At 41.5% G+C, this 27,109-nt stretch overlaps 1 protein-coding gene across 3 annotated transcripts in view; it reads right to left on the bottom strand.

Moving 5' to 3' along the window:
- RELN (reelin) overlaps positions 1 to 27,109 on the bottom strand; it is a 1,162,997-nt gene that overhangs the window by 391,950 nt on the left and 743,938 nt on the right. For all 3 annotated transcript variants that reach the window (XM_073573631.1, XM_073573629.1, XM_073573630.1), the window contains exons 15-19: positions 13,183 to 13,311; positions 10,432 to 10,541; positions 8,029 to 8,095; positions 7,286 to 7,519; positions 5,857 to 6,018 (exon numbers count right to left, since the gene is read on the bottom strand). In XM_073573631.1, coding sequence (XP_073429732.1) covers positions 5,857 to 6,018; positions 7,286 to 7,519; positions 8,029 to 8,095; positions 10,432 to 10,541; positions 13,183 to 13,311 — 702 coding nt within the window. The remainder of the gene's footprint in view (positions 1 to 5,856; positions 6,019 to 7,285; positions 7,520 to 8,028; positions 8,096 to 10,431; positions 10,542 to 13,182; positions 13,312 to 27,109) is intronic.

Below are 27,109 nucleotides of genomic sequence, written 5' to 3'. Positions count from 1 at the left end.
TAGTTTAACCAGATCCATAGTCTCTTTTATTCTGCCTTCCTTTTAACCACAGGTGTAGCTGTGATTACAATGCACTACAGTGGGTTCAATATACCTTTATGAGCATCCTAGGGGATACATAATGGATAATGGTCCTCTCATATGATTTTCCTCACTATATATATATATATATATATATATATATATATATATATATATATATACACTGTACATTAGGTATTAATGCATTCATAGTAACCTGAAGAATTAATTCAATGGGTTATTTGATGCAAAAGGTGAATAGTAAAAACTTTTTTCTTTGCTGGTTTTAGTTAAGAGTTATGCAAAGAAAAATTATATAAAGTCAACTGCAAGTTATATATACCCCAAAACAGCGTTAAAAATATTACAATTTTTCCTGTGCAAAACAAAGTGTCATACAGTCACATCAAGAAAACAAATATAAAAATTATGGATGCCAAATAGAGGATAGGCAAAAATAAAAAACATGGCCAGTCACTGAGGCGAATTCAGGCCTGGTTACTAAGAGGTTAAATAATAACAACAACCTGAGTGTCCAGCCACCACAAAATGAATGAACTAAGAAGAAAACTTTTAGAATGCAACATTTTAAAAGGTAAAATTAAGGGTTTAGTTGTATTTTTATGTAATGTCAGAATCCTGTTTAAATCAGATCATTTTATTTATTCATCTGATGTTCACAAATAAATGAGTGGCTGTGAGTTTACAGTATAAAAAGTCAGATTTTCATTTTAAGAATGTCATCATTTTTATGGTAGATTTATGAATGAGGCCAACACACTTTGTAATACCCAACACATCCTGCAAACAGATGTGTGTGATCTGAATGATGCATAATGCATGTCTTGCTCCTTTTTATTAAGTGAAATATATGGATTCTTTGCTGAAAGCAGTGCATAATGAATCCCCCTAGTACTCTACGATATGGAAAATAAATCCTTAGCAGACTCATCAGTATTTTGGAAGTACCTTGTAAGACTCCTTGACTATGGACTGGGATCTATATCAATAAAAATGGGACATCCTTTGCTTACAGTGAAATAATCTACCTAAGTAAATAAAGCCGATGAAACAAACATTATTTTAACCATGTTGTAAGGCATTGGCCACACAAATTAAAAGACAATGATTTTTATTATATCAAAACTTAAAATGTACAAAATATAATAAAAAGTAGTGATGACATCACAAGAGCACAGAAGAAAGGCTTATAAAATGCACATCATGCACAGATGACAATTATAAGAAGGTACAAGATATATATAACAAAAATGAATATAGTCTGAAATATGACTAGAAAAAATTATAAAAGTGACACTATAATAATGAATAGTATGTGATATATACCCCAAATGGGAAAAAAAGCATTAAGTAAAGTGAGCGTAGTGCTTATATAAATAGGTCACTTAAGTAAGGAAAAAAACATACATCATAGCAACATCATTCAACATTTCTAGTACAAATACCACAGTTATCAGGAAGACATTTTAAAGGGGTTGTCCAGTCCAAATCGATAACTCTGCAGTCACTCTGTGTGTCTGCAGACTTATGAATCCCCCTAGTGTACACTCTGTGCGCTGCATGGATTTGCCGGTTTCTGACCTGGGACCAGAGGGTATGTATGCGTTATACATAGCCCTGGTCAGTGAAGGCAGTATCCTCTAGTTGGCCAACCCACTGCACGTCTGTGTTACGGGACGGGGGCGGCCTCTTTAAATATAAATGTATGGCGTGAGGCCACATGAACTAGGCAGGCCCTGGCTGGGAGTATGTATAGCTCATACATACCCTCCGGTCTCTGATCAGAAACTGGTGAATCCCCACAATCGATTTTCTCCATGGTGACCCCAGGTCAAAAAATGGCTGTGGGGTCACCCAGGCACGATGACCTGTAAGCTCCTGCTCAGAGCTGATATGCCTCTTCCCTGTCTGCAATGCACTGAGCTAATCACCAACAATGCAACAGCAGAATACTAGATCAGCGATCTGGGCAGGGAAAGTTGATATCTCACCCTGGGACAAGGTAAAAAAGTAAAAAAAAGTTTTAAAAAATTGTAAAAATATTTTTATAAATTCACAAAATAAAGAGCAAAAAAGAAAAACTATTAATTCAATAAATACATATTTTTATGTAAAAACAAAGCTAAAAAAATGAATTAAGTGTATATATTTTGTATTGCCGCCGTCCAGAACAAACCTGACCTACAAAGCTGTCCCAGTAGTTAACCCCTTCAGTGAACACATGGCAAAAAACTGTTTTTAATCATACCACTGAACAAAAGAGTAAAATAAAACATGATCAAATATAAATAAAAATGGTATAGCTGAAAATGGCATCTTGTTCTGCAAAAAACAAGCCACCATACAGCTCCATCAATGAAAAATAAAAAAGGTATAGCTCTCAGAATAAACATAAAAAGCTATTAAACAATTTGTGTTGCTGGTTTTTGTTCATTCTGCCTCCCAAAAAATCTAAATACAAAGCGATCAAAAAACTTTGTGACCAGAAATAGTACCATTAAAAATGTCAACTCATTCAGCAAAAAACAAGTACTCGCTGTGCCCACAAGCATTCACGATGCAAAAACTTTGTTTTGCAAAAAAAGTCTTTTACTGTGTGACAGCAGCCAAACATAAAAAAGATATATAAATCTGATTTCTCTGTAATTGCACTGACCCGAAAAATAAAGTAATCTAATCACTTATACCGCACTAGGAACGGTGTAAAAAATAAATAAAACCATTTCTTTACTTGTTGTTAATTTGTTGGTTCTGCCTCACCAAGATCGCAGTAACGTTTGACTAACATTTATCATGTACTCTACCCTGAGCACTTACACTGGGTTTCAGTGTAAATTTCTGAAATACGTGATTCAGACGGAACCCCCAGTGGAAGATTCCCTATAATGAGTCATATGGATACATCATGAACGCCGTCTGGCCTATGATCCAGCAGTGCCTGTCTTTTTAAGTGTGCATAAAAGCGATTCCAGACGGTGTACAAAGTAACTCTGTTACCTCATTATAGTAAATGGATCTCTCAGGGGTTTCATCTGAATCACATAATTTGGAGATTTAGATGGAAACCCTGATGTAAGCGCTCAGCATAGAGAACAGGATAAATGCAATCCCACATATTAGGTAAAATATTCCCAATAAAATCTTCAACTCAATCCACAAAAAAACAAGTCCCCACTCACGTCCATCATCTGTTAATGGAAATATAGGGGTTTTCTATGTTACTGGTAGCACAAAGGCTGTCTAAAAGCGTTATGGCTCCTCACCTCAAAAAGAAATCCAAATCCAAATGCCCTCATCCCTTCTGAGCCCCACAGTGGGTCCAAATTGCAGTTAACATCCATGTTTTGCATTTCTGTAGCGATGAGAGCAAGCTTAATTTACGGGGGCCATGTCTCCAGAAGCATGACCTGGGCACAATGTGTGGGTACTACTAAGTATGGGCAATACAACATCTGGAAACTACAGTAGCAGATTTGCAATTTTCACTCGGCAACATTCAATGCTGCTTGTTTCTGGCAAGCACCCATGGAGTCAACATTGTCTTTGTAACTGTAGATAAATTCCAGAGGGGTATAATTTCCAAAATGGGGTCACTTGATTCTGCTCTTCTGGCTCTTAGGGGCTCTGTATATAGAGTCCGCAAATCATTCTACAATAAGTTGTTCTCCAAGAGTCAATTAGCACTCCTGTTCCGATTCACAATGTGTGGCTAAGCAGTACAGTACAGCCACATATGGGGTATTACCACTTTCAGCAGAAATTGTGTGACAAATTTTGGTGACATTTTCACCCTTTTCCCTGTGTGACAATGTAGAATCTGAGACTAAAACAAAATAATTTCTGTGATAAAAATGTAATTATTTTTTCTTCACTGCCCAGTAAATTTCTGTGACCCAACTGTGGTGTGAGTATATGACAACTGCACCCTTAGATAAATTAATTGAGAGGTGTAGTTTGTAAAATTTGGTCACTTATGGGGGTTTCTGCTGTTCTGGGACCTTACGGGCTCTGCCAATGTGACATGGCACCTTCAAACCATTCCAGAAAAATGTGCACTACAATATGGTGGTCCTTTCATTCTGAGCTTTGCAATTTCCCTCAAAAGTAGTTTTCCATTATCTATTCGAGACAATTTTGCGCTTCTTAATTCAAATTGCCCTCCTTAAATTCCGAGCCTTGCCATGCTCCCAAACAGTAGTTTTCCTCCACATACAGGGCATTGGCATACTCAGGAGAAATTTCACAACAAATTGTGTGGTTCATTCTCTCCTGTTACCCTTGCAAAAATGCAAAATTTGTGGCTAAATGAACATTTTTTGTGGGAAAAATTAAAATATTACTTTATTCCTTCCACATTGCTTTAATCCCTGTGAAGCACCTAAAAGATTAATAAACTTCTTGAATGTGATTTTGAGCAGTTTGAAGGGTGCAGTTTTTTAAAATTGTGTCACTTTTGGCTATTTTCTGTCATATATGCCTCTCAAAGGGGTCCCTAAAATGGGGTCTCTAAAAAAAAGAAGGTATTATAAATTTTGTTGCAAAAATGAGAAATTGATGATAAAATTTGAACCCTTCAAATTTTCTAAAAAAAATGTTTAAAAAATGATGCTGATGTAAAGTAGACATGTGGTAAATGTTATTTATAAATTATTTTTACAGCATGTCTAGCTGGTTTAAAGGGAATCTGTCACCCCTTTTTGAGATATCATATAATGATATCATTCAATTGTGTGTCACATAAGGATTCTCTTAGTACTTTTGCTTCCCTCTGACCCCGCAACTTTCATGCATAAATACCTTTTCTATATCGGTTCAGATGTATGTAAACTGCCACGGTCCAGTCCGATGGGTGGGGCTTATTCACCTGCTCCCCCTCCCTGTCTTGCTCTACACAAGAAGAAATGCGTAGAGCAAGACAGGGAGGGGGGGAGCAAGTGAATAAGCCCCGCCCAGCGGACCGGACAGCGGCAGTTTACATACATCTGAACCGATATAAAAAGGTATTTATGCATGAAAGGTGCGGGGTCAGAGGGAAGCAAAAGTACTAAGAGAATCCTTATGTGACACACAATTGAATGATATCATTATATGATATCTCAGAAAAGGGGTGACAGATTCCCTTTAAGGACATAAAAATAAAATATTTAAGAACTGCAAAGCTTTGAAAATTTTTGCCTAAATTTTCATATTTCACAAATAGAAACAAAAAATTTTGACCTAAATTTACCACTAACATAAAGTACAATGTATCACGAAAAAAAACAATCTTAGAATCATTGGAATTCGCTAAAGCGTTCCATAGTTGTTACCACATAAGGTGACATTAGTCAGAATGGTAAAATTTGACCAGGTCAGGAAGGTGAAAACAGGCTTGGGTTGAAGGGATTAATGAAATGTTTTAAAATAATATTTATATTATACTATTGAATGGTAATTCTAGTTTAAAGTTGTATTTCTGATTCTAATCCCTGTTTTTTTATTTAGTTTTTTTTGCAAATGTGAAACTTCATACAGATACTCAAATATTAATAATTAAGAACATGTTATATGCTTATTTTTGTAATCATAAGGTATATTCTCCATCGAATCATAAGGTATATTCTCCATCTGTATAACACTTTTTTTACCATCCAATACCAAATAATTATTCTATTTTAAAGAATTGTAAAAGTAACCAAACCAAATTTCAAGCAGTAGTAGAGATATCTGATAGGGCAAAGGTAATAAAAAACTTCATGTGCCCCTCACTATCAAGATTACCAGCAACAAACAGCAGACCATTTTTATAGCTTCAATATATATTCATGTACATACCTTGGCTCATGATAGTTAAGGTAAGAAAAATGCTCTAGAAGTTTCCAAGTAATGCCATTGTCATGTGAGTAGTGGAGTAAAACACCTTCTCCTGGCTTATTGGGCGCCTTGCATGTACTTAAAACAGATTTACTTCCAATCCGTAACGTAAACTGGAGAAATCTGTGGAAACAATTCTTAAACACTTTAATCTTGGAAAAGGCATTTCATGCTTTTCTTCTAAGATGATTGTATCAGCAAATGGATAATATAGGAATAGGTTTTCCACTTTCAATGCTCATGTCATTTTAATTTTCACTGAAAAAGAAGGTGCATAAAAGTGGCATTATAGAGTGTAATGTAGAGTTCCAAAGTATTGGGACTCCATGTTTCGTAGTAGACCATCAATGAATAGGACTTGAGATATTACCCTTGAAAGGAATCTGTCAGCAGATTGTTGCTATGTAGTCTGAGAACAGCATTTGATAGTGGCAGATACCATGATTCCACAGATGTGTCACATATCAGGCCGTGTTTTGCCATTTCAATAAAATCACTGTTTTAACAGCAGGAGATAGTTAGTTACTAGAGGACTAGGTGTCTTGTGCCTCATAGTCCAACCACACCCCCACCAATGATTAGAGGCTTTCAGAGAAGAGAAAATTGTGATTCTATCACAAATGCTGAATCCAGTAAACAAATCGCTGGAATTAGGGTCTCTGTCCCTACGTCATGCTTCTTTGAGATTACATAGGTAAACTTACTGATGGATTCTCTTTAACTTTTACAGCATTATTTATAAAATTACTCAAAAATTTCCAGTGTGGTGTAATGGAAGTATAAAATTGCTTACATTTTTGTGAAAATATGAAATCTTCCATACAAAAAATGCAGATAATATATCACAGTTTGCAATGCTGTTTTTCTGTTAAAGTTACATACATTATGACATACTTTGTGTGCACATTGCTCAATAACAAATGTTCTAAAAAAAATAACCTTTCAATGTTTGTTACATGAGGGAAATATTCTACCTGCATGAGTTCTACAGGTGCTTTACCAGAAAAAGAATTAAGATACAAACATGTATCTTATTTATTATTTATTTAGGCTAGGTTCATATTTGTGGATGTCAGAGCTGCGGAGGGCTGCATAGTTCTTCCGTGAAGCTCCGCCCACTGCCGCACCTCCTCTGTTCAGCTCCGTCTATGTCTGCATGCGGCCTGTGTAGCTATTTTTAACATTGGGTATGCAGGCCATGCGGATGTATGTGGATGCGTCCGCATGCGTCGTTTTGACGCTGCGGCGACCTGTGTCGAACGCAACATGTTGCATTTTGTTGTGGTCGCTGCCGCAGCCCTCCGCAGCTATGACATCCGCAAATCTGAAACCAGCCTTATAACTAAGGCTAAGCAGTTTTAATATATTTGTAGCTCTCCTACTAACTCACCTGGACTGTGAGCTATCGAGAAAGGTAGTAATGATCTGCCTTCTCCCATCCTTGTTAAAAATCAAAGCTTTGCCACTAGCAAGAACACCACAGCCAAAACTAACTTCAGCACCACGGATAGAGTAGAAATTGTGGTAAGAAGAAAGCCTGGAACTGGTGAAGCTTTCTGAAATAAACATTGGGAAAGTCTGTGAAGCCATTTCACAAGCTGGTCCTGAAAAACCAGGCTCACACCTGTAATATAAAAAATGCTAAGTTAAAGAATAGATGTAGCTACATGATATTGACACTTTATTTAATGTAGGATATTAAACATATTAATACTGTAGATCAGATAGTACTGGTGAGGATCAAATATTGAGTTTACTACACAATTCATTAAGAAAAGAAAAGAAAGAAAAGTCAACATGTTCGATACATGTACACAGAGGCTACAAGTAGCTGGCACAGAGTTTCACTTCTCATGTTTTTAAAATGTTATAGAAACATTATTATCAAGAAATATTAGATCAAATTCAGATTAAACTCAGAGTATCCACAAATAGTGAGAAACCACATCTGACAGATATATGCTTTAACTCAGATGACAAGGATGATTACACAACAGAGAACACAGCAAAAATCAATAGGGTGAAATCTCATCACTTCAAGACAAAGTGTCATGTGGGAGGTCTGACCTAGACTGCAGTAATAAGTACACCCAGCAGCAGATGAGGTATTTGCAAGATATATGTGACACTCACTTGCAACCAGTTCTTGTACATTGTCCTCGACCCGAGCAGAATTTCAGACAAGATGGTCCAATATAAACTGTAACAGAAATTTTATTTACACATCAATTGATTTGTGGTTACAAAACTGTATACTCTGATTACAGCCAGGAGAGTGCTGATAATAAATCCATGATATGAAGGAAAACAACACATTTTTCAGGGGCACCGTAACACAGCACCCGTAAATATCTGCTTACCTTACTGCTGACCTTTCTAAGAACCTTAAATCACTGATGATCTGGCAAATTCATCTATATTGTCATTATGTTTTTAGACAATACAAAATAACAAGTCCAATAAATCCTTATAAAGTATACTTGAAGGCCCCTGGCAAATTGAAACTATAAATTATGCACAGCACTTTGAATACATTTCTAATTGAAAAGGATTGTTCATATGACAGTTTTTTCACATGGACCGAGTGTCTATGTAAAAAATTAAATTGTCAAATGTCAAATGTATTTGTCTCTTCCGCATTTCAGATGAGACTCGCCTATATAAGTCTATGTGTGTTTTAAAAAAAAAAAAAATTTTTTTGCATAGGTAATTGTATTTCATCATGTACACTTTAAACTGTTGATGTATAAATACGAATGCCATATGGATGTCATAAGGATATAAACAAACAGACATACAGATGACACAGATGGAATACAGATTAAATTGGATGATTTTTTATACGCTCGTCTGAACCTGGCCTCAGTCAAAGTTCTATGGGGCTGATTCCTCAAAGCTTTTATACCAGATAACTTATGTAACAGCTTTGAAAAGCTGCAAAATATTTGCGCATGGAGGAATTGTACAAAAATATTGTGACTTGTGACATTTTCACACCAGTTCAAATGAGCTTTGCCAAAAAAAGGCAGAGCTGGGGAGGAGGACGTGGTGTGGCCAAGTCAGACCATCAAATTAATCAAGAGTGAAGGGGTTTTGTATGCCATAAAATTTCAGTGACTAGAGTAAAATATCTGGCGCTGTGCATGGAGGCACATGCCACTCAGAAGAAGCACCAAATTCAGGCCTCTTAACAAATTTAGTGACTAATAATCTAGCAAGACTCAAACAAGACAGGTGTAACATGAGCCTACGCTAATTTGTTCTTAATGAATTTGTCCCTATTTGTTTTATTTTGCCATAACAGTAGTCTGACATTGTCTTTTTGACAGCCTAGCCTGAAGATTTGCAGAGCCGTCACACCACTGACTTAAACATCCAGATTGTAGACAAGAATTGTTAACATGAGACTGATAGGACAGTCTCCTTAAAGGGAACCTGTCAGCAGGATTTTGCTTAGTAAACTACAGGTATTGTAAGTTGAAAGTGTTAAACTGATTAAAATGACACCTGGGGTGAAGAAATCCATCTTGTGTTTTCTTGTGTAATCAGTGTTAGAAGTTTTCAGTTAATGATATGCCCGTGCTCCGGAGTGGGAGTGTGGGCAAAGTCTTATCTTCCTGTTCTAGGCCAGGGAAACCAAGAACAGACCTGCCACAGGCCGCCCCGAAGCACAGTCTGCCTCTTTTTTTGTGATGAGGAACATGTTTGTGCTTCGGGGCAGCCTGTGGCAGGTCTTTCCTTGGTTTCCCTGGCTTAGAGCAGGAAGATAAGACTTTGCCTACAGTCCCGCTCTGGAGCATGGGTATATCATTAACTAAAAGCTTCTAATACTGATTACGCAAGAACTACAAGAGGGATTTCTTCACCCCAGGTATCATTTTAATCAGTTTAACACTGCCAACCTGACCAATGCCAGTAGTTTATTTAGCAAAATCCTGACAGGTTCACTTTAAACTCAAATAGTTTCAGTAATACAGTTCTTATCCCTAAAACTAGAATATAAATCCACCCATATGCCTAAAACAGTGATTAAATAAATATTCAGATAATAGCATATCTAATAAACTGCACAGATACATGGCTGCTTGTGTGTCAAAAGAGCTGATGGCTTTTATTGAATTCACACACCACCTCCGTAATCAGCAGCTCAGCTGGCGGCATGATATCAGAAGCCAGCAACAGACACATTGCTGCTTTACCTCCTGTTGTTACATTCCCCTCATAAACTACTAAAGTATTAAACCATGTGTTGCAAGATAAATTATTAGAATTTTGCAGTCTGTTGTGAGGATATTTTTAGGTTAACTATTGTGTACACCATCTATGTTATGAACAGCAAATCATTAATACTATACATGCAAGATAGCACTTGCTGTATTTTTTTTTTATTGACCTATTACCAAGTAAAAAAAAATAATTACAGGAGAGAAAGCATGTGTTAGGCTTATTAAAAGCATTATAATAATACTAATAATATCAATCTATAAACAGTGGGGTATTTTTATCAAAGTTTTAAAAAAGAATATTAATACTAACTGTTGTCAAGTGCCCACATGTTCCCAACAACAGGTCCGTTCTGCCTCCATCGAACTCGTGTATTCCTAGTAAGCGCTGCATTTGGGAGAAGGGTTGTAATCCTATTCCACCTAAGTAATATAAATATCTAGATTAATATAAGATAAAATATTGACTTAAAATCATGGATTGTAGAATCTTATCATTATACTATACAGTTGTGCTCAAAAGTTTACATACCCCGGCAGAATTTTTGCTTTCTTGACCTTTTTTTCAGACAATATGAATGATAACACCAAAACTTTTTCTCCACTCATGAATAGTGGTTAGGTAAAGCCATTTATTGTCAAACTAATGTTTTTTTTTTCTTTTTAAATCATAATGACAACCCAAACCATCCAAATAACCCTGATCAAAAGTTTACATACCCCATTTCTTAATACCGTGTATTGCCACCTCTAACATCAATGACAGCTTGAAGTCTTTTGTGGAAGTTGTGGATGAGGTTCTTTATTTTCTCAGATAGTAAAGCTGCCCACTCTTCTTGGCAAAAAGCCTCCAGTTCCTGTAAATTCCTGGGCTGTCTAGCATGAACTGCACACTTGAGATCTCAGCAGAGTGACTCAATGATATTGAAGTCAGGAGACTGAGATGGCCACTCCAGAACCTTCACTTTGTTCTGCTGTAGCCTATGACAGGTTGACTTGGCCTTGTGTTTTGTATCGTTGTCATATTGGAACGCCCAAGTATGTCCCATGCATAGCAGTATTTGCTGATAACGTGCTGCATTCATCTTTCCTTCAACTTTGACAAAGTTTCCTGTGCCTTTGTAGCTCCCACATCCCCAAAACATCAGTGATCCATCTCCGTGCTTTATAGTAGGAATGGTGTTCCTTTCATCATAGGCCTTGTTGACCTCTCTAGATGTGACTTTTATGGTTGTAGTCATAAAGCATAATTTTGGTCTCATCACTTCAAATTACCTTGTTCCACAAGTTTTGTGACTTGCCTCTGTGCTGTTTTGTGCATTGTAGGTGAGATACTTTGTGGCATTTGCGCAGTAATGGCTTTCTTCTGGTGACTCGACCATGCAGTCCATTTTTCTTCAAGTGCCTCCTTATTGTCCATCTTGAAACAGCCACACCACTAGTTTTCAGAGAGTCCAGTGTTTCAGCTGATGTTATTTGTGGGTTTTCATTTGCATCCCGAACAATTATCCTGGCAGTTGTGGATGAAATTTTTGTTGGTCTACCTGACCGTGGTTTTGTTTTTACAGAGCCCCTGATTTTCCATTTGTTAATCACAGTTTGATTGCTGCTGACTGGCATTATCAATTCCTTTTCTGTTTTATACAGTTCAACAACCTTTTCCCGTAGATCCATTGATAATTCTTTTGCTTTCCCCATGACTCACAATCCAGGAACATCAGTGGCTGGATGAAAGATGCAAGAGTCTATCTGGATCCTAGAAACTCACTCAGCTTTTATGCATACCCACTGATTATAATCAAACAGGTCACAGGTGAGGATGTTTCCCTTGGTAGCCAGTCAAACCCATTTTTGTGAACTTCTGTGCATGTTATCAGGCCAAAATCAGCAGGGTATGTAGACTTTTGATCAGGGTAATTTGGATGTTTTGGGTTGTCACTATGATTTAAAAAGAGAAAACACAGTAGTTTGACAATAAATGGCTTCACCCAACTTCTAACCAGGAGTGGAGAAAAAGTTTTGGTGTTATCATTCATATTCTCTGAAAAAAGGCCAAGAAAGCAAAAATTCTGCCAGAGTATGCAAACTTTTGAGCACAACTTTTTGTTCACAATCACAGATAGCTGAGTTTTAATGAGTAATCATCATTTTAATTTTTCGTTCTTTAATCAATAATACACAGGAAAATAATAGATTTATCAGATAAATCTGCATATTCCTTCTCTTATACTGATGTTTTCTATATTGAGGTTTTATTCAATTCATTGGGTAAAATCTGCCTACAGTTTAAATAGATTTTCTCATTAATGAGACAGTCACTTTTCATTAAAGGGAATCTGTCACCCCTTTTTTGAGATATCATATAATGATATCATTCAATTGTGTGTCACATAAGGATTCTCTTAGTACTTTTGCTTCCCCCTGACCCTGCACCTTTCATGCATAAATATCTTTTTTATATCGGTTCAGATGTAAACTGCTGCTGTCTGGTCCGCTGGGCGGGGCTTATTCAACTGCTCCCCCCTCCCTGTCTTGCTCTACACAAGAAGAAATGCATAGAGCAAGACAGGGAGGGGAGGAGCAGGTGAATAAGCCCCGCCCAGCGGACCAGACAGCGGTAGTTTACATACGCGTACATCTGAACCGATATAAAAAAGGTATTTATGCATGAAAGGTGCGGGGTCAGGGGGAAGCAAAAGTACTAAGAGAATCCTTATGTGACACACAATTGAATGATATCATTATATGATATCTCAAAAAAGGGGTGACAGATTCCCTTTAAGTTCTATGTAGAAGGGAGGGAGACAGAGTGAGACAAAGACATTGTGCTGCAAGTTCTCCTGAAACAACAGTTACATTTTAAAGTGTAACTGTCATTTCAGGGGAACTTGCAGCAAAATATCTGTGTCTGCTACTAGCTCCTCTTCACTTCATGACATGAGAACCCACTAAGAGATTTGCACAAAATAAAGTATGTCTGTCAACAGTGGTCTGACCACTAGTGTCTGAATAGTGTTGTTTACAATTTTCTTCTTAAAATCTGAAGTTTCAAGTTCCTTCTTACCCACTGTAGTTGTCTGATGAATATATGGTGCTGTGTGGCAAATGAGATCCTGCACAAAGCTCAGGCAGGCATTCAGAATGCAATAAAGACCAGGTCCTGCCATGATTGGTTGAAAATTCCAGGCTAACACTATTGACATTTAAAAGAAAAAAGTTAATATAGTTTCTTAAAATTTTTTTCGAAATCTATACACAAAGAAAAAAATATATAAATAACACTTGAAAATAATATTTGATCTAATTTTTTTTAATGAATAAATTAGGCACTTTTAATACTTAACGAGTAGATAATAGAAATCTTAACATGATTCATTGTTACAACACTAAATGCATAGAAATATTATGTTACATACTGTTGTGTTTCATTGGCTCAATTATATATACAGTCAGCTGGATTAAAAACTGACAGAATGGGTTGTGTAAATGTGTGCTTTGCACTGCTGCAGATTACTGAGAGGTTTTAATGAACTGCAGTATTATTACGCTTTAAATTCTAGAAACTGAAATGGATTACTGACATCCAGCTAAGTCTATGTATAAATGAGAATGTGACAGTATTGTAAAGTAGAATACATGTCTCCTGGTTAAGGATTAAGCTAAATTTTAAAACATTTGGTACTGTACACACATACTGTAATTCAAATCCCTGAAGAACATAAAAAGCAGATAAATGGTTCTCAAACGTAGAGAAAAAAACCCCCCAGCAGTAAATGTATGACGATGGAAGATAGCAATTAACTTGCAGTGCTGTACATTAATGACAATGTGAACAAGGGGAATGGCACAGTAACTGTGTTTGCACACCACCCTGTGGCAATGCCGATTTTCCAATATAGGTTGTTAACACTTGTACTGCCAAACTGCCAAAGCTAACAAGGATCATGATATAAAGAGAGAGGGGAGAGACTGTTTTAAACTAGAAAGCTGTGGCTGACATTACTGAAAAAAATACATGGATTAAATACAAGTAATAAAACAAAAGTACATACATTACAAATATAATTGAGTGTGTTCAGAGATCTATGAAAAATGGCAATAAAAATGGAGTAGCTGAATTTTCTGCATAGAAAATGTAGTAAGGCAAACACGGAAAAATACTCTGCAAACTAAATAGGGTAAAGTATTACATCACTACAGTATTTATAATACAAAAGATAGAAGAATGGTCTAAAGTACCAGGAGATTCCAGTGTCAGTCAGAAATAAAGTAAAGCAACCTTAATATAACATTTTTAGCAAATGATAGGTGATTACCGGTAATATATATTGTTATGCAATTTTTCAATATATGATACTCAATGGATAAAGTCCACTGTCATGCATTAGGAACTTTCTTGATTTATTTCCAATTGATACACATCTGTCCTGATCATGTGAAGGACAGGCAAAGCCAGAGAGAAGAATGCACTACCATAGAGTAAATAAAAGACAAGGGTGCTGTAAATGCCTGGAAAACAGGGCAGTGAGTCAAGGAAAGGCTAAAACATATGAACTGCGCACACTTAAATGTAAAACAGCAAAGGACCACTTTATTGACACAAAAAGCACTGACATTTAAAAACATCTAAAACCATACAGCAAACCCCTGTCTGGATATGAAAATACAGTAAGATATTGAAATCACACATAATATTCCCCAGGAAGGATAAATGTAGCCAGTGCATAGCGCAAAGCGGTAAATAAACAATCAAATGTATAATACAATAATATCCAAAAGCCTACGCAAAATGCATGATGGGAACACACAAAAACACATGGCCATATAATCATTAATGCATGATTTACAATAATCTGCAATATGCAAGGTGATGTCTATGAATATAGACAGATGTGCAAAATAGCATAAAGTGCAATATGTGTGTGTGTATGAGTATATATACTGTATACATACTGTAGGGATTCGACTCGCTCAGGTGCAGCGGGAGACAATCATGAGGCAGGTTCTTCCCAAAGTTCATGGGGTTTATTTGCATCATAAACCCACAAGGGAGCACATTACCAAAATAGCCTCTAGATTAGGCAAAAGAACACAAATGTCCGTGGCTTCAGACTCGGACCGAGAGTCTCAGCACATGTTGGGAGCTGTAGTCCTCCCCATATACAACCTCTGTAGTGTCCCGCCTGGACACATGGAAGTCTGTCCACACTCAGACAGACTCCCTCACAGTCTCTCACATGTGCCAAACACCTCAATTACATAGCCCTGTAACCACACCCAAAGGGGATCACATGGCTATGACATCACTAAAGGTTGTATAGACACACACAGGCTTCCCTGACACAGTGTAACAGAAAGATCAGCAGTACCTCTGCTGATCAATACACCCTGGAGCCTGCATCCCAAGGCCACCCACCTTGAGACCCATAATGGTCATTTAGGACCCTGCTCCTGTTACCACACTGAATGTGCCTGTACACCCGTCCTGGGACACCCACACAGCGCCCCCTAGCTGACATAGTGGTAACTACACCATATACCTCCCCCCTCTGTTCAAACTTGTGGGGTTGAACACATGACATCACCCAGGTATCTTGAGACCTGGCACCCATGTCACCTTGCCCTACAAGTCGAGAGGACCATCTCCGTCTGTTTCGGTAGTCAAACTGCCTCATATTCATGTTAGGCCTCCCCCGCCCCCAGCGGTCAGTATCTCGGCCTTGGGCTTTGGCCTTCCCGTCAACGTCCGTCAGTGTGATCAGACACTCTTTAGTCTCCACCTGTTTGCAGTGCGCTCCGTCACCCGACCTTTCTCTCACTGGCCGGCTCTCCCAGTTCACACGGTCATGAGTTCCACGTCCAGCTGGGCCAACTGGCTGGTCTGAGTCTGACCCTCTGTCACTATGTCCACCACTGGGTCTCGTGCCTATGTTACTACGATTAGAACGGCCACTTGCAGACTCTCGACGTTCTTGCCTTCGACTACCTGTCCTTTCATTCCTTGGAGGATCCCTTCGGGTCCTTACACCTTGGGTTGGAGGTGGACTCCACCTGACGTTCTCTATCTGCTCATTCATCTGCAGTCGATCCTGTCTTAGCTGCTCAATCTCCTTCAGGTACGCTACCCGATATTCCAGGAGCATGCGAAGCTTCCCAATGCTTTCCACCGAACCAACCACAATGACAGGAACCATGTCATCTTCAATAATGACTTGGATTTCACCAGCAGGTGGGATCCTCACTCTCTTCACACAGGATCGATTCACCATCTCCTGCATCACCTTTCCAAGTCTGCCAACGACTTTCCCCACCAGATTTCTGGGTACCGGAATTATGTCTTCCACAAAGCCCAGCCGACTTTGTGCTTCCCTTGCAAGCTCCAGACGTCGAGCGGCTTTCCTATTACGCTCCACGAGCATCTGTTTCGTGCGGAGACATTGTAGGTGCATCTCCTTCAGGACAGCCACCCTTCTCTCTGTGTCTTCCATTTCTGCCAGTATCACCAACTGGTCTGTTTCTGGTGCCCAGCTCACACTATAGGCCTTTACTGCCTTTTTAAAGGTCTCATGCACACCTTCGCTGGCACACGCTTCTCGCACGTCTTCGGGTACCTCCATCACGCACTTGAAGGTCATGGACTTGCTCTCATCCTGGACAGATGGCTCTGGGTTCCCCACGGACACTTCCCTCAAGGTATCTGAAAAGACCGGGTGACTGTCTTGTGCAGCTCTTGGTTCACCATCTTCCTGAGATTTACAGTCTTCAGGACCCTTTTCCAAGATGGGCTTTGGCAGTTCTGCCTTGCTATCAGTCGGGCACGGCCGCTGTACATCTTCACCCATCCACTTCTTCTGCAGAAGACCTTTTACTACTCCACTGAGTTCTTGCAGAACTTTATCTCGCTCCTCTGCCAGGTAGTGACGCTGATCCTCTCTACTGAGAATCTCCTGTTGATGCTTCTCTTGGGCCTCTCTGAGCACCTCCATATCTTCCAACAGGGTCTTGTTCATGGTTTTACATGCTGACAGGTGACCTCTGAGCTCAGAGACTTCCTTCTCCAGCTCATCCACTCTGTGCTCAGCTGCTTGCCTTAGGACTCCTTCCCGTTCGACATGTTCTGTTACAGTCTCCTTTATCAGCTGTATCTCATGATCTTGTTCTCTTTTGGCCAGCACCTGTCTCACCACTACCTCTTTAATTATATCATTAAAGGGTACCACTGGGTCAGTCACACCAGTCGAGTGAACCCTCAAGTTACCGTCCAGCACCAATGTGTCTAGTCCAGTAGTCTCATCTCCCAGCCCACCATCTGTCTTATCACGAGACGTCAGGTCCGTCAGTTGGGCAGATGTACTTCTTCCTCTGGTCAGTTCTACCTCTGACCTGTCCATGTCAGGAGCCGTCACTGTCTCAGTGTCCGCTGGCCCCACAGTCGAAGCATCTCCATCATCCGACCAAATGTCATCAGACAAAAGAAAGTCCCGGCCCCTCTCCCAGGCATAGACTAAGTCCCGTGGTATCCCTCTACCTTGGCACTCGCCACCTTTGGTCCCCTCAAACACTACTGTGTCTACTGCGTAGTTCACCGTGACCCCGTGTTTACAGCGAACCCTGACGTTTTTCTCGGTCAGAGAGAAAACGAGAGGCGTTCCTGTCAGAGTCACCTGACTCTCTGAGTCCAGCCGACCAAAGGCTCCTTCCCGGTGCAGCATCACTGTACACATCTGTGGCCCGTCATTACTACCTGGAAAGGATATTCCACATTCTGAAAAAGACCTGCACATACACTGCGGTACTCCAGACGTACCTACTGAGTCACCTAGTGCTGTCACTTCTTCAAACTTGGCCCCTTTCTGGACCACCACCCCGCTTTGGGTTGCCACTCCAATTTGGGTCACCGCCCCCTTTTGGGACTCCACCCCCTTTTGGGTTACCACTCCAATTTGGGTCACCTCCCCCTTTTGTGACTCCACCCCTTTTTGGGTTACCACTCTAATTTGGGTCACCGCCCCTTTTGGGACTCCACCCCTTTTTTGGTTACCACTCCCTTTTGGGTCACCGCCCCCTTTTGGGATTTCCCCATGTCCGTTCTGCAGAACTTCTTATGCCACAGTTCACACAGTACAGTTTGTCTCTCACGATACCAGACAAGTCCTTGCTGGCACCACCACAGCTTCTGCTGTCACAAACCACCGGCACCTCCGGCTGCTGTTCACACACACACAGCGGCTGGTGTCACTGCAGCTCCTGCTGCGCCATCTTCGTGGACCCGCCGATCCACCGGAAGCCGCTTGTCACCTTCGTAACCCCGCCGGGTTACTGGAAGCCGCTTGTCACCCTCAAAGATAAAAAAGCCACAAAAGTGCACCCATAGGGCCTTACCAGTGCAGGTATAATGGGTTATGCAGCAATAATACAGGGTACTCACCCTTAATAGTTGTGTAAAGCCACAACTACTGTATCCGCTTAGTCACATGCAATAAAGCTGCAGCAGGATGGTGTAGACAGACAGCGTCTGCTACCAATGCTCCCAGGGCAGATCCCAAAAAAGGAAAAACACCAGAACCCTGTGCTGCGAGACCTTCGTGACCCCACTGAGCCACAGCAAGCACCTTCAGGTTTTGCAGAGGAAAAGAAAAAAAAACCAAAAACACATGCACAGTCTCTCATGTCCTGTCCGTGTGCTGTTCAGGACGTACCGTCTCCGCCTGAGACCGTCCAACACACAGGCGCACACCGGGTGCTATTCAGGGAGCAGCCCTCCTCCCAGGGTTTCCCAACACACCGGTCTCACCAGGTCCAGGGGCTCAGCGAGTGCTCTTCAGGACATCCGTCTCCACCTGAGACTGCCCAACACACGCCTCACCAGGTCCAAGGTCATAGCACGTGCTTCAGGGCTCCTCCCAACACTGACCCTCCAGGACCTTGCTCACTGACCCCTCCAGGGACAGTCTCTCACTGACCCTGGTCAGTGCAACACAGACTCCTGTCTGTTATCTGTGTCGGCCACACAGGTTCCTGGACGCCTCTTCTCCTCAGAGGTATCCCACAAATATTAACACAGTCACTTTCTCTGACCTCGGTCAGTATTACTCACGGTTGTCAGACAGTCTGCTCTCCTGGCTCAGAATCGCCAGCGCTGCCACACGTGCTTCTGGGAGTCGCTGCCCGCATTCTCCACCAATTGTAGGGATTCGACTCGCTCAGGTGCAGCGGGAGACAATCATGAGGCAGGTTCTTCCCAAAGTTCATGCGGTTTATTTGCATCATAAACCCACAAGGGAGCACATTACCAAAATAGCCTCTAGATTAGGCAAAAGCACAAATGTCCGTGGCTTCAGACTCGGACCGAGAGTCTCAGCACATGCTGGGAGCTGTAGTCCTCCCCATATACAACCTCTGTAGTGTCCCGCCTGGACACATGGAAGTCTGTCCACACTCAGACAGACTCCCTCACAGTCTCTCACATGTGCCAAACACCTCAATTACATAGCCCTGTAACCACACCCAAAGGGGATCACATGGCTATGACATCACTAAAGGTTGTATAGACACACACAGGCTTCCCTGACACAGTGTAACAGAAAGATCAGCAGTACCTCTGCTGATCAATACACCCTGGAGCCTGCATCCCAAGGCCACCCACCTTGAGACCCATAATGGTCATTTAGGACCCTGCTCCTGTTACCACACTGAATGTGCCTGTACACCCGTCCTGGGACACCCACACAGCACCCCCTAGCTGACATAGTGGTAACTACACCACAATACACACAGCTCAAAAAAATAAAGGGAACACTTAAACAACAGAATATAACTCCAAGTAAATCAAGCTTCTGTGAAATCAAACTGTCCACTTAGGAAGCAACACTGTTTGACAATCAATTTCACATGCTGTTGTGCAAATGGAATAGACAACAGATGGAAATTATTGGCAATTATCAAGACACCCTCAATAAAGGAGTGGTTCTGCAGGTGGGGACCACAGACCACATCTCAGTACCAATGCTTTCTGGCTGATATTTTGGTCACTTTGGAATGTTGGTTGTGCTTTCACACTCATGGTAGCATGAGACGGACTCTACAACCCACACAAGTGGCTCAGGTAGTGCAGTTCATCCAGGATGGCACATCAATGCAAGCTGTGGCAAGAAGGTTGCTGTGTCTGTCAGCATAGTGTCCAGAGGCATTACCAGGAGACAAGTCAGTACACCAGGAGATGTGGAGGGGGCCATAGGAGGGCAACAACCCAGCAGCAGGACCGCTACCTCCGCCTTTGTGCAAGGAGGAACAGTAGGAGCACTTCCAGAGCCCTGCAAAATGACCTCCAGCAGGCCACAATTGTACATGTGTCTCCACAAATGGATAGAAACCGACTCCATGAGGATGGTCTGAGTGCCCAACGTCCACAGATGGGGGTTGTAGAGTCCGTCTCATGCTACCACGAGTGTGAAAGCACAACCAACATTCAAAAGTGACCAAAACATCAGTCAGAAAGCATCGGTACTGAGATGTGGTCTGTGTTCCCTACCTGCAGAACCACTCCTTTATTGAGGGTGTCTTGATAATTGCCAATAATTTCCATCTGTTGTCTATTCCATTTGCACAACAGCAAGTGAAATTGATTGTCAATTAGTGTTGCTTCCTAAGTGGACAGTTTGATCTCTCAGAAGTTTGATTTACTTGGAGTTATATTCTGTTGTTTAAGTGTTCCCTTTTATTTTTTTGAGCAGTGTGTATATATATATATATATATATATATATATATATATATATATATATATATATATATATATATGTAGCATGCCAGGATATATAAGGCACAGGCACATGTGTAAAAGGGTACACTGTTGTGAGTTCATTTTCCCCTTCATTACTGAGGCCCGAGGAACTCCCTCTTCTGGTAAAGAAAGGTAGTGAGCCTGATTATCAAACACCTGAGGCTGATGATGATGACTGGCTGAGTGGAGTTACGGACTGGATATAGGGCTGCTGACGCCCTTCTGCCCTGCGGGTGATTTCTCTGTGGGATCCTTGGAGACCAGTCTGAATTCCTGCTCCTCTAAAGCTAAGTTTGCTGCTCGGCCTTTTGCTTTTGTGCTTTGACTTTGTTTTGCTTTGTTTTTCTGGATTTCTGCCATTCCCTGCTGGGGTGTGCTGAATTCATTTAGCTCTGTCTTCTGAAAATACCTGAGTGCTGATTTAGTTTTTTGAAGCCTAGCTGCTTCAGGGCCTTTTTCATATCAGCTTGTTGGCTTATGTCTTTGATAGGGTTTTGGCAGATTGCAGACAGCAGCCTTCCTGTCCTTTCGATCTAGATAGTTGCGGGCCCCGTCTTTGCTCAGTCTATCTTTCTGTCTGTGTTAGTATTTTCATCTTGCTTCACCGTCATTATATGTTGGGGGCTGCCTATTGCTTTGGGGTCTGCTCTGGGGCAGTTTAGATTTCCCCTTTCTTTCTTTAGGCCTATGTAATTCTCCGGCTGTGATCGAGGGGTCTAGGGCTTCGTAGGAACTCCCCACGGCTACTGCTAGTTGTGTTGTTAGGTTCAGGGGTATGCAATCTGATAGTTGCCAACTTCTCTGGTTTTCTGGACTTAGCTTGTATTTCTGCTTTTGCCTCCTACGGTGACTCATTCATAACAGAATCACCCGCCATACTGCAGATTCTAGGGTACTCAATAGCAGGAAAGAATTGTGAAAAAAAAAAAAAGTGTATATTTTTTCCTCTATATCTCTGAGGCCGTAGGGGGAATTTTTTTTTCTCTCAATGGAGATAAAGCAATTGTCTGATCGTGTGGAGCAGCTCGCTGCGGAAGTGCGGGGAATATCCGCCTACCTTGCTCATTCACATGCTGCTGAACCAAAGATTCCTACACCTGATGTATTTTTTGGGGATCGGTCTAAATTTTTGAATTTCAAAAATAATTGTAAATTATTTTTTGCCTTGAAGCCTAACTCGTCAGGGAGCTCCGCGCAGCAGGTTAAAATTGTCATCTCTTTGCTGCGTGGCGATCCCCAGGATTGGGCGTTTTCTTTGAAACCAGATGATCCTATTCTGACTAATGTGAACGCATTCTTTCAAGCTTTGGGGTTGTTGTATGACGAACCTAATGCCATTGATCAGGCTGAAAAGACCCTGCTGGCATTGAGCCAGGGTCGTGATTCTGCAGAATTGTACTGTCAAAAATTCCGAAAGTGGGCAGTACTTACTACCTGGAATGATAATGCCTTGGCTGCTCTCTTTCGGAAGGGGTTGTCAGAAGCCGTAAAAGATACTATGGTGGGATTTCCTGTTCCCTCTGGTCTTGACGATTCTATGTCACTAGCCATTCAGGTTGATCGGCGTTTGCGCGAACGCAAAGCTGCACGAAAGGTGTTGCCACCTGTTGAACAAATGTCTGAACCTATGCAATGTGATAGTTTTTTCCAGAGAGCAGCGTCAGGAGTTCAGAAGGCGTAATAAGTTGTGTTTTTTCTGTGGAGATGCCTCGCATATTGTTTCTGTCTGTCCTAAACGAGAGAAACGCTTTGCACACACGTTTTCTGTTGGGGGTGTTCAACCTAAGTTTCTTCTGGCTATTACTCTGATCTGCTCTCTGTCCACATTTTCCGCCAAGGCTTTTGTGGATTCGGGAGCAGCCCTAAACCTAATGGACTTGGATTTTGCTAAACGTTGTGGATTTCTGATGACACCTCTGCAGACGCCTATCCCTTTGAGGGGGATTGATGCTACTCCTTTGGCTAAAAATAAACCCCAGTTTTGGACCCAGGTGGTAATGCGGGTCGCCCCAGATCATCAAGAAAATTGCAGATTTTTGGTGTTGCATAATCTGCATGATACTATTGTTCTGGGGTTTCCCTGGTTACAGATTCATAATCCAGTTTTGGATTGGAAATCTGTGTCTGTGGTGAGTTGGGGTTGTCGGTGTGCCTTTAGTGAGGCTCCGGTGTTTTCCACCTCTCCTCAGTCGCATGATGTTCCTGATTATTTGGCGGACTTTTATGATGTATTTAGTGAGAATGAGTCTGCGTCTCTGCCTCCTCATAGGAGTTATGACTGTGCAATTGAACTGAGCCCGGGGTGTAAATTTCCCAAGGGTCGGCTCTTCAATTTATCTGTACCCGAGCACGAGGCTATGCGATCCTATATTAAGGAGGCGTTGGAGAAGGGTCATATTAGACCATCCTCGTCACCCTTAGGTGCCGTTTTTTTTTTTTTTTAGCCAAAAAGGATGGATCATTAAGACCTTGTATTGATTATCGTGCCCTCAACAAAATTACTGTTAAATATCAGTATCCGTTACCCCTGATTTCTGATCTATTCTCCAGAGTTAAAGGTGCTTGCTGGTTTACCAAGCTTGACCTCAGGGGGGCGTATAATCTTATTCGCATTAAGCATGGGGATGAATGGAAGATGGCGTTTAATACTCCGGAGGGACATTTTGAGTACCTGGTGATGCCTTTTGGGCTCACTAATGCCCCTTCTGTCTTCCAGTGCTTCATGAACGACATTTTCCGAGACTTTGTGGATAAATTTTTGATTATCTATCTGGATGATATTTTGATCTTCTCCAAGGATTGGGATTCTCATGTGGAACATGTTCGGACTGTGTTCCGGATCTTGAGGGAGAATTCCCTGTATGTCAAAGGATCTAAATGCCTTTTTGGAGTACAGAGGATTTCTTTTTTGGGATTTATTTTGTCCCCGTCAACTATTGAAATGGACCCGGCCAAGGTGCAGGCCATTCACGATTGGGTTCAGCCCACTTCTTTGAAGGCCCTCCAGAAGTTTTTGGGTTTTGCTAATTTTTATCGGAAATTTATAGCAAAATTTTCTAGTATTGCCAAGCCATTGACTGATTTGACTAAAAAGGGTGCTGATGTGTTAAATTGGTCTCCGGAGGCTGTTTCTTCCTTTCAGGAGCTGAAGCAAAGATTCACCTCCGCCCCGGTTTTGCGGCAACCTGATGTCTCACTTCCATTACAGGTAGAGGTGGATGCTTCTGAGATTGGTGCAGGAGCTGTTTTGTCCCAAAAGGATCCTGTAACATCTAAAATGAATCCCTGTGCTTTCTTTTCCCGAAAGTTCTCTCCATCTGAACGTAACTATGATGTGGGGAATAGGGAACTGTTGGCCATAAAATGGGCATTTGAGGAGTGGAGACATTGGTTGGAGGGAGCTAAGCATCAAGTCGTGGTCCTCACTGACCACAAGAATTTGATTTACCTAGAGTCGGCTAAGCGCTTGAACCCTAGACAGGCTAGGTGGGCCTTGTTTTTTACACGTTTTGATTTTGTGGTTTCTTTTCTTCCTGGAACAAAGAATGTCAAGGCAGACGCCCTCTCTAGGAGCTTCTTTGCTGATTCTCCTGTGGTGACCAAGCCTGCTACCATCTTAGGCAAAGGGGTAGTTCTTTCTGCCATCTCGCCCAATTTGAGACGTGCTCTGGAAGAGTTCCAGGAGGACAAACCTGAGCGTTGTCCCAGTGGAAAGTTGTATGTTCCTGACCAGTGGAAGAAGAGAGTGATGTCTGAAGTTCATTGCTCTGCTTTGGCTGGTCATCCAGGTATTTTTGGTACTAGAGATCTGGTGAGTCGGTTTTTTTGGTGGCCCTCCTTGTCTCGTGATGTCAGGAATTTTATGCAGTCCTGTGGGACGTGCTCCCGGTCTGAATCGTGTTCTCGCTCTAGTGGGTTGCTCATGCCTTTGCCTGTCCCCAAGAGGCCATGGACCAATATTTCAATGGATTTCATCTCTGATATGCCTGTCTCTCAGAGGATGACTGTTATTTGGGTGATTTGTGATAGGTTCTCTAAGATGGTTCATCTTGTACCACTCCCTAAGTTGCCGTCTTCCTCTGAGTTGTTGCCCCTGTTTTTACAACAGGTGGTTCGTTTGCACGGGATTCCTGAGAACATTGTATCTGACAGAGGAGTCCAGTTTGTGTCTAGATTTTGGAGAACTTTCTGTTCCAGGCTGGGAATTCAGTTGTCCTCCTCTGCTTTTCACCCTCAGACCAATGGGCAGACAGAGAGAACAAACCAGACCTTGGAGTCATATTTGAGATGTTTTATTTCTGCTGATCAGGATGATTGGGTTTCATTTTTGCCCTTGGCCGAATTTGCTTTAAATAATAGAGCTAGTTCTGCCACTTTGTCACCTTTTTTTTGTAACTTTGGGTTTCATCCTCGATTTTTTTTCAGGGCAGGTGGAGCCCTCTGCCTGCCCAGGTGTTGACACTGTGGTGGAGAGAATGCACCAGATCTGGGACCAAGTGGTGGATAAGTTATCTCTCTCCCAGGAAAAGGCCCAGTGGTTTTCCAACCGACATAGGACCATTGGTCCCCAGTTTAAGGTTGGTGATATGGTGTGGTTATCATCAAAAAATATTGCTATGAAGGTGGCTTCTCCTAAGTTTAAGCCTACATTTATTGGACCTTACAAGATTGTGGAGATTATTAATCCGGTCTCTTTTCGTTTGGCTCTTCCTGTCACATTTAAAATCCATAATGTGTTCCATAAATCTTTGTTGAAGAGGTTTGTTGAACCTGTTGTTCCGGGGGTGGCACCTCCAGACCCTGTATTGGTTGAAGGTAACATGGAATATGAGGTAGAGAAAGTACTGGATTCCCGTCTGGCTAGACGGAGACTCCAGTATTTGGTTAAGTGGAAGGGTTATGGTCAGGAGAATAATTCCTGGGTCTCTGCCTCTGATATTCATGCCAAAAGATTGGTGCGTGCCTTTCATCGGGCTCACCCTGATCGCCCTGGTGGCGTAGTTGAGGGTTCGGTGACCCCTCCTCAAGGGGGAGGTACTGTTGTGAGTTCATTTTCCCCTTCATTACTGAGGCCCGAGGAACTCCCTCTTCTGGTAAAGAAAGGTAGTGAGCCTGATTATCAAACACCTGAGGCTGATGATGATGACTGGCTGAGTGGAGTTACGGACTGGATATAAGGCTGCCGACGCCCTTCTGCCCTGCGGGTGATTTCTCTGTGGGATCCTTGGAGACCAGTCTGAATTCCTGCTCCTCTAAAGCTAAGTTTGCTGCTCAGCCTTTTGCTTTTGTGCTTTGACTTTGTTTTGCTTTGTTTTTCTGGATTTCTGCCATTCCCTGCTGGGGTGTGCTGAATTCATTTAGCTCTGTCTTCTGAAAATACCTGAGTGCTGATTTAGTTTTTGAAGCCTAGCTGCTTCAGGGCCATTTTCATATCAGCTTGTTGGCTTATGTCTTTGATAGGGTTTTGGCAGATTGCAGTCAGCAGCCTTCCTGTCCTTTCCTTTCTAGATAGTTGCGGGCCCCGTCTTTGCTCAGTCTATCTTTCTGTCTGTGTTAGTATTTTCATCTTGCTTCACCGTCATTATATGTTGGGGGCTGCCTATTGCTTTGGGGTCTGCTCTGGGGCAATTTAGATTTCCCCTTTCTTTCTTTAGGCCTATGTAATTCTCTGGCTGTGATCGAGGGGTCTAGGGCTTCGTAGGAACCCCCCACGGCTACTGCTAGTTGTGTTGTTAGGTTCAGGGGTCTGCAATCTGATAGTTGCCAACTTCTCTGGTTTTCTGGACTTAGCTTGTATTTCTGCTTTTGCCTCCTACGGTGACTCATTCATAACAGTACACGGAGGAAAATTGACACCTGGGATATGGGGAGACAGGGGTGTGGGAAAGCCCCTCCTTCTGGTGCAGCTTGTGCAGCTTTTTCATACAGCCTGCACCGTGTGGTAAAGTCCTTGTCAGGGCCACCCTTGTGGAAGCTGAGCTAGAAGAATGAGTTGGCTTTTGGATATTATTGTATTATACATTTGATTGTCTATTTAACGGTTTGCACTGTGCACTGACTACATTTATCCTTCCTGGGGAATATTAAGTTTGATTTCAATATCTTACTGTATTTTCATATCCAAACAGGGGTTTGCGATCTGGTTAGATGTGTTTAAATGTCAGTGCTTTTTTGTGTCAATAAAGTGGTCCTTTGCTATTTTACATTTAG

This window comes from Dendrobates tinctorius, unplaced genomic scaffold (genome assembly GCF_039654945.1).
Source record: "Dendrobates tinctorius isolate UK_male_01 unplaced genomic scaffold, ASM3965494v1 ptg000035l, whole genome shotgun sequence".
Taxonomy (NCBI): Eukaryota; Metazoa; Chordata; class Amphibia; order Anura; family Dendrobatidae; genus Dendrobates; species Dendrobates tinctorius.
Note: the sequence above shows the minus strand (reverse complement) of the source record. Positions and strands in the feature narration are given on the sequence as shown.